This window comes from Ascaphus truei, unplaced genomic scaffold (assembly GCF_040206685.1).
Source record: "Ascaphus truei isolate aAscTru1 unplaced genomic scaffold, aAscTru1.hap1 HAP1_SCAFFOLD_1241, whole genome shotgun sequence".
In the NCBI taxonomy this organism is placed as follows: domain Eukaryota; kingdom Metazoa; phylum Chordata; class Amphibia; order Anura; family Ascaphidae; genus Ascaphus; species Ascaphus truei.
The window spans coordinates 87501-95752 of NW_027454114.1; the positions used below are offsets into that span (position 1 = coordinate 87501).

The 8252-nt window shown below is 68.4% G+C and overlaps 1 protein-coding gene across 1 annotated transcript in view; it reads right to left on the reverse strand.

Moving 5' to 3' along the window:
* The window catches only part of LOC142475479 (immunoglobulin-binding protein 1-like), a 7517-nt gene extending 3270 nt beyond the window's left edge, over positions 1 to 4247 (reverse strand). The window contains exons 1-3 of the mRNA XM_075581341.1: positions 3898 to 4247; positions 802 to 1119; positions 1 to 83 (exon numbers count right to left, since the gene is read on the reverse strand). The exon at positions 1 to 83 is cut by the window's left edge and continues 113 nt beyond it. Of these exons, the coding sequence (XP_075437456.1) occupies positions 1 to 83; positions 802 to 1119; positions 3898 to 4142 (646 nt within the window). The 5' untranslated portion in view covers positions 4143 to 4247. The remainder of the gene's footprint in view (positions 84 to 801; positions 1120 to 3897) is intronic.
* Positions 4248 to 8252: the final 4005 nt, after the last annotated feature.

The following is an 8252-nucleotide window of genomic DNA, read 5'->3' on the forward strand; positions in this document are numbered from 1 at the left end:
CCTGTTCGTCCTCCGCGGTGCCGCTCCGTACTGCCCCCTGCAGGCCGGACAGGCGACTCTCCAGCTCTTTCTTCTGCTTGTACCTGGGATTACAGGACCCTGGCATTAACCAATGACAGCGCTCCCCTCCCGCGCAGAACGTGTCCACGTTACAGAGGCGTTCCAGTCATGTGATGCTCTTTTATTCAGTAATCGGACGCTTCCAGATCAATGTGCGCGAACTGTGTATATGAAGCGGTAACAGTATCAGTGACTGCAATACACAGATTATAACGTACACAGAGAAATAATTACCCAGCACTCGCTGTCCTTCCCGGGGGGCAGAGGGAGACGGGGGGGCAGACGGAGACGGGGGGGCAGAGGGAGACGGGGGGGCAGAGGGAGACGGGGGGGCAGAGGGAGACGGGGGGGCAGAGGGAGACGGGGGGGCAGAGGGAGACGGGGGGCAGAGGGAGACGGGGGGCAGAGGGAGACGGGGGGGCAGAGGGAGACGGGGGGCAGAGGGAAGCTCCGAGCACAAGGGAGAGCTGAAAGTTCTCTCTGACACACGCCCCCAGCGCCTGCCCCCCCAGCACACGCCACCTGGGTTGCCCCCCCAGCACACGCCCCCCAGCGCCACTGGGCCTGCCCCCCCCAGCACAGGCTGCACCCCCATGTGCCCGCCCCCCGCTGAGCCCTCCCCCAGCACGCGCTGTGCCCCCACACCTTTGCCCGGCTCACTCCGCCCCTCGTGTACACACCGCTTAGCATTGCATTTCAGGCATCTCAGGGGTTAAGTTACCATAGGGTACCTGGTCCTACCTTTCGATCTTTGCCTGCCTCTGTACAGCCATAGAGGTCAGGCTGGGATGTGCTGGGGGACGCACGGGGCAGGCCGTCCCCTCCTCCATCTCCGTCTCTCCCCTGCTGGCCCCCCCGTGCGCTGGAGGGAGCTCAAACGTGGAGACCTTATACTCATGGCAGCGCCGTAGGAAGTCCACGAAATAGGAGCGGGCGGCCTCCAGGTGCTGCAGCCGGTGACTGGGACGCACCTGTCTGAGGGTCAGAGCCCCCAGCAAAGCCGGCAGGAGCAGGAAGCGAATGTCTGCAGAGGAGACTTCCTCCAGATCTTCATTACGGCTGCAGGACCAGGGACAAGAGTCACGACCTGAGGGGGAACGCTGTGTGTGACCCGACCCCCCCGGCATCGCTGTGTGTGACCCGACCCCCCCGGCATCGCTGTGTGTGACCCGACCCCCCCGGCATCGCTGTGTGTGTGACCCGACCCCCCCGGCATCGCTGTGTGTGTGACCCGACCCCCCCGGCATCGCTGTGTGTGTGACCCGACCCCCCCGGCATCGCTGTGTGTGTGACCCGACCCCCCCGGCATCGCTGTGTGTGTGACCCGACCCCCCCGGCATCGCTGTGTGTGTGACCCGACCCCCCCGGCATCGCTGTGTGTGACCCGACCCCCCCGGCATCGCTGTGTGTGTGACCCGACCCCCCCGGCATCGCTGTGTGTGTGACCCGACCCCCCCGGCATCGCTGTGTGTGTGACCCGACCCCCCCGGCATCGCTGTGTGTGTGACCCCCCCCCCGGCATCGCTGTGTGTGTGACCCGACCCCCCCGGCATCGCTGTGTGTGTGACCCGACCCCCCCGGCATCGCTGTGTGTGTGACCCGACCCCCCTCCTGGCATCGTTGCGTGTGACCCCCCCCCCGCATCGCTGCGTGACGCCCCCCCCCGGGCATCCCTGTGTGTGTGTGTGTCCCCAGGCATCGCTGCGTGACGCCCCCCCCCGGGCATCCCTGTGTGTGTGTGTGTCCCCAGGCATCGCTGCGTGTGACCCCCCCCCCCCCCCCCGGCATCGCTGCTTGTGACCCCCCCCGGCATCGCTGCGTGTGACCCCCCCCTAGTATATGCGCGCGCGTGACACGTGGGCGTCCCTAGTATATGCGCGCGTGACACGTGGGCGTCCCTAGTATATGCGCGTGACACGTGGGGCGTCCCTAGGATGTGCGCGCGTGTGACACGTGGGCGTCCCTAGTATGTGCGCGCGTGTGACACGTGGGCGTCCCTGGTATATGCGCGCGCGTGACACGTGGGCGTCCCTGGTATATGCGCGCGTCCCTAGTATATGCGTGCGTGTGACACATGGGCGTCCCTAGTATATGCGCGTGTGACACGTGAGCGTCCCTAGTATATGCGCGTGTGACACGTGGGCGTCCCTAGTATATGCGCGTGCGACACGTGGGCGTCCCTAGTATATGCGCGTGCGACACGTGGGCGTCCCTAGTATATGCGCGTGCGACACGTGGGCGTCCCTAGTATATGCGCGTGCGACACGTGGGCGTCCCTAGTATATGCGCGTGCGACACGTGGGCGTCCCTAGTATATGCGCGTGCGACACGTGGGCGTCCCTAGTATATGCGCGTGCGACACGTGGGCGTCCCTAGTATATGCGCGCGCGTGACACGTGGGCGTCCCTAGTATATGCGCGCGCGTGACACGTGGGCGTCCCTAGTATATGAGCGCGTGACACGAGGGCGTCCCTAGTATATGAGCGTGTGACACGTGGGCGTCCCTAGTATATGCGCGTGCGACACGTGGGCGTCCCTAGTATATGCGCGTGCGACACGTGGGCGTCCCTAGTATATGCGCGTGCGACACGTGGGCGTCCCTAGTATATGCGCGTGCGACACGTGGGCGTCCCTAGTATATGCGCGTGCGACACGTGGGCGTCCCTAGTATATGCGCGTGCGACACGTGGGCGTCCCTAGTATATGCGCGTGCGACACGTGGGCGTCCCTAGTATATGCGCGTGCGACACGTGGGCGTCCCTAGTATATGCGCGCGCGTGACACGTGGGCGTCCCTAGTATATGAGCGCGTGACACGAGGGCGTCCCTAGTATATGAGCGTGTGACACGTGGGCGTCCCTAGTATATGCGCGTGTGACACGTGGGCGTCCCTAGAATATGCGCGTGTGACACGTGGGCGTCCCTAGTATATGCGCGTGCGACACGTGGGCGTCCCTAGTATATGCGCGCGCGTGACACGTGGGCGTCCCTAGTATATGCGCGCGCGTGACACGTGGGCGTCCCTAGTATATGCGCACGCGTGACACGTGGGCGTCCCTAGTATATGCGCGCGCGTCCCTAGTATATGCGCGCGTGACACGCGGGCGTCTTTAGTATATGCGCGCGTGACACGTGGGCGTCCCTAGTATATGCGCGCGCGTGACACGTGGGCGTCCCTAGTATATGCGCGCGCGTGACACGTGGGCGTCCCTAGTATATGTGCGCGTGCGTGCGTGACACGTGGGCGTCCCTAGTATATGCTCGTGTGACACGTTGCCGTCCCTAGTATATGCGCGCGCGTGACACGTGGGCGTCCCTAGTATATGCGCGTGCGTGACACGTGGGCGTCCCTAGTATATGCGCGCGCGTGACACGTCGGCGTCCCTAGTATATGCGCGCGCGTGACACGTGGGCGTCCCTAGTATATGCGCGTGCGTGACACGTGGGCGTCCCTAGTATATGTGCGCGCGCGTGCGTGACACGTGGGCGTTCCTAGTATATGCGCGTGTGACACGTGGGCGTCCCTAGTATATGCGCGTGTGACACGTGGGCGTCTCTAGTACGTGCAGCTGTCTCCGTGACTTGGCCTCTCCCGCCCCTCCATCCTGGGCCTCTCCTCCCTGGGCCTCTCCTCCCTGGGCCCCTCCTCCCCCTGGGCCTCTCCTCCCCGGGCCTCTCCCGCCCCTCCATCCTGGGCCTCTCCTCCCCGGGCCTCCCCTCCCCCGGGCCCCTCCATCCTGGCCCTCTCCTCCCCGGACCTCTCCATCCTGGCCCTCTCCTCCCCGGACCTCTCCTCCCCGGACCTCTCCATCCTGGGCCTCCCCTCCCCGGCCGGTACCTGAACAAGTCCAGCTGGGTGACCATGCGTGTGGCCTGCTCCAGGAGGCCGAGGCCTCGCGTCACCTTGTCCTGCAGCTCCCGGGCTCCGGACGGCTCGGTGCTGCGCTCCACCTCCTCCAGCAGCTGCCAGCCATTCTCCAGCAGCTCGGCTAACCTCGGGAGCTCCGCCGCGGCCATCTCACCGCGCAAACCGGACCCTACCGGCTTCCGTAACACAGGACCCTGCCGGCTTCCGTAACCCATGATCCTACCGGCTTCCGTAACCCGGGATCCTACCGGCTTCCGTAACCCGGGACCCTGCGCACTGAAACCGCCATGTTGGGGCTGGCTGGGAATACGCAGGTAGCCATCTTTGTTGTGGCAATTCACTGCAAGCGTACATCCCTGGGCGCCATATTGGATGTGGCTGCGAACAGTCATAACGCGTCTTCTTGTTTTCTAGCAGCAGGGGGCGCTGCATGCTCTGAGATTACAAAGCTCAGTTGGGGTGAGCTGGTTTCTCTATAGGAGGGTTCTGCGGCCATTATCAGAGCCCCACACAATTTATTTATGAAAATGTTATCCCAGGCAGTAATACATTGAGAGTTCCCGCTCGTTTTCACGTATGTCCCGGACACACACAAAACGCGGATCCATGAGGTCACCGGCGGCGCCACTTTATCTGCGGGAAATGTAAACTCTCGGTATAAGTGCGTTGTAATCCCGAGAAGCCGGCGGGGAGGCGCACAGGTGTACTCGGGCTGCTCCTGTCCGTGCCCGGCGGGGAGGAGGCGCACAGGTGTACTCGGGCTGCTCCTGTCCGTGCCCGGCGGGGAGGAGGCGCACAGGTGTACTCGGGCTGCTCCTGTCCGTGCCCGGCGGGGAGGAGGCGCACAGGTGTACTCGGGCTGCTCCTGTCCATGCCCGGCGGGGAGGGGGGAGGCACACAGGTGTACTCGGGCTGCTCCTGTCCGTGCCCGGCGGGGAGGGGGCGCACAGGTGTACTCGGGCTGCTCCTGTCCGTGCCTGGCGGGGAGGAGGCGCACAGGTGTACTCGGGCTGCTCCTGTCCGTGCCCGGCGGGGAGGAGGCGCACAGGTGTACTCGGGCTGCTCCTGTCCGTGCCCGGCGGGGAGGAGGCGCACAGGTGTACTCGGGCTGCTCCTGTCCGTGCCCGGCGGGGAGGAGGCGCACAGGTGTACTCGGGATGCTCCTGTCCGTGCCCGGCGGGGAGGGGGGAGGCACACAGGTGTACTCGGGCTGCTCCTGTCCGTGCCCGGCGGGGAGGAGGCGCACAGGTGTACTCGGGCTGCTCCTGTCCGTGCCCGGCGGGGAGGAGGCGCACAGGTGTACTCGGGCTGCTCCTGTCCGTGCCCGGCGGGGAGGAGGCGCACAGGTGTACTCGGGCTGCTCCTGTCCGTGCCCGGCGGGGAGGAGGCGCACAGGTGTACTCGGGCTGCTCCTGTCCGTGCCCGGCGGGGAGGGGGCGCACAGGTGTACTCGGGCTGCTCCTGTCCGTGCCCGGCGGGGAGGAGGCGCACAGGTGTACTCGGGCTGCTCCTGTCCGTGCCCGGCGGGGAGGGGGCGCACAGGTGTACTCGGGCTGCTCCTGTCCGTGCCCGGCGGGGAGGAGGCGCACAGGTGTACTCGGGCTGCTCCTGTCCGTGCCCGGCGGGGAGGGGGCGCACAGGTGTACTCGGGCTGCTCCTGTCCGTGCCCGGCGGGGAGGGGGCGCACAGGTGTACTCGGGCTGCTCCTGTCCGTGCCCGGCGGGGAGGAGGCGCACAGGTGTACTCGGGCTGCTCCTGTCCGTGCCCGGCGGGGAGGAGGCGCACAGGTGTACTCGGGCTGCTCCTGTCCGTGCCCGGCGGGGAGGAGGCGCACAGGTGTACTCGGGCTGCTCCTGTCCGTGCCCGGCGGGGAGGAGGCGCACAGGTGTACTCGGGCTGCTCCTGTCCGTGCCCGGCGGGAAGGAGGCGCACAGGTGTACTCGGGCTGCTCCTGTCCGTGCCCGGCGGGGAGGAGGCGCACAGGTGTACTCGGGCTGCTCCTGTCCGTGCCCGGCGGGGAGGGGGCGCACAGGTGTACTCGGGCTGCTCCTGTTCGTGCCCGGCGGGGAGGAGGGGGCGCACAGGTGTACTCGGGCTGCTCCTGTCCGTGCCCGGCGGGGAGGAGGGGGCGCACAGGTGTACTCGGGCTGCTCCTGTCCGTGCCCGGCGGGGAGGAGGCGCACAGGTGTACTCGGGCTGCTCCTGTCCGTGCCCGGCGGGGAGGAGGCGCACAGGTGTACTCGGCTGCTCCTGTCCGTGCCTGGTGGGGAGGGGGCGCACAGGTGTACTCGGGCTGCTCCTGTCCGTGCCCGGCGGGGAGGAGGCGCACAGGTGTACTCGGGCTGCTCCTGTCCGTGCCCGGCGGGGAGGAGGCGCACAGGTGTACTCGGGCTGCTCCTGTCCGTGCCCGGCGGGGAGGAGGCGCACAGGTGTACTCGGGCTGCTCCTGTCCGTGCCCGGCGGGGAGGAGGCACACAGGTGTACTCGGGCTGCTCCTGTCCGTGCCTGGCGGGGAGGAGGGGGCGCACAGGTGTACTCGGGCTGCTCCTGTCCGTGCCCGGCGGGGAGGAGGCACACAGGTGTACTCGGGCTGCTCCTGTCCGTGCCCGGCGGGGAGGAGGCGCACAGGTGTACTCGGGCTGCTCCTGTCCGTTCCCGGCGGGGAGGAGGGGGCGCACAGGTGTACTCGGGCTGCTCCTGTCCGTGCCCGGCGGGGAGGAGGGGGCGCACAGGTGTACTCGGGCTGCTCCTGTCCGTGCCCGGCGGGGAGGAGGCGCACAGGTGTACTCGGGCTGCTCCTGTCCGTGCCCGGCGGGGAGGAGGCGCACAGGTGTACTCGGGCTGCTCCTGTCCGTGCCCGGCGGGGAGGAGGCGCACAGGTGTACTCGGGCTGCTCCTGTCCGTGCCCGGCGGGGAGGAGGCGCACAGGTGTACTCGGGCTGCTCCTGTCCGTGCCCGGCGGGGAGGAGGCGCACAGGTGTACTCGGGCTGCTCCTGTCCGTGCCCGGCGGGGAGGAGGCGCACAGGTGTACTCGGGCTGCTCCTGTCCGTGCCCGGCGGGGAGGGGGCGCACAGGTGTACTCGGGCTGCTCCTGTCCGTGCCCGGCGGGGAGGGAGGAGGCGCACAGGTGTACTCGGGCTGCTCCTGTCCGTGCCCGGCGGGGAGGGGGCGCACAGGTGTACTCGGGCTGCTCCTGTCCGTGCCCGGCGGGGAGGAGGCGCACAGGTGTACTCGGGCTGCTCCTGTCCGTGCCCGGCGGGGAGGGGGGAGGCGCACAGGTGTACTCGGGCTGCTCCTGTCCGTGCCCGGCGGGGAGGGGGGAGGCACACAGGTGTACTCGGGCTGCTCCTGTCCGTGCCCGGCGGGGAGGAGGGGGCGCACAGGTGTACTCGGGCTGCTCCTGTCCGTGCCCGGCGGGGAGGAGGGGGCGCACAGGTGTACTCGGGCTGCTCCTGTCCGTGCCCGGCGGGGAGGGGGCGCACAGGTGTACTCGGGCTGCTCCTGTCCGTGCCCGGCGGGGAGGGGGCGCACAGGTGTACTCGGGCTGCTCCTGTCCGTGCCCGGCGGGGAGGGGGGAGGCACACAGGTGTACTCGGGCTGCTCCTGTCCGTGCCCGGCGGGGAGGGGGCGCACAGGTGTACTCGGGCTGCTCCTGTCCGTGCCCGGCGGGGAGGAGGCGCACAGGTGTACTCGGGCTGCTCCTGTCCGTGCCCGGCGGGGAGGAGGGGGCGCACAGGTGTACTCGGGCTGCTCCTGTCCGTGCCCGGCGGGGAGGGGGCGCACAGGTGTACTCGGGCTGCTCCTGTCCGTGCCCGGCGGGGAGGAGGGGGCGCACAGGTGTACTCGGGCTGCTCCTGTCCGTGCCCGGCGGGGAGGGGAGAGGCACACAGGTGTACTCGGGCTGCTCCTGTCCGTGCCCGGCGGGGAGGAGGGGGCACACAGGTGTACTCGGGCTGCTCCTGTCCGTGCCCGGCGGGGAGGAGGGGGCGCACAGGTGTACTCGGGCTGCTCCTGTCCGTGCCCGGCGGGGAGGGGGCGCACAGGTGTACTCGGGCTGCTCCTGTCCGTGCCCGGCGGGGAGGAGGCGCACAGGTGTACTCGGGCTGCTCCTGTCCGTGCCCGGCGGGGAGGGGGCGCACAGGTGTACTCGGGCTGCTCCTGTCCGTGCCCGGCGGGGAGGAGGCGCACAGGTGTACTCGGGCTGCTCCTGTCCGTGCCCGGCGGGGAGGAGGCGCACAGGTGTACTCGGGCTGCTCCTGTCCGTGCCCGGCGGGGAGGGGGCGCACAGGTGTACTCGGGCTGCTCCTGTCCGTGCCCGGCGGGG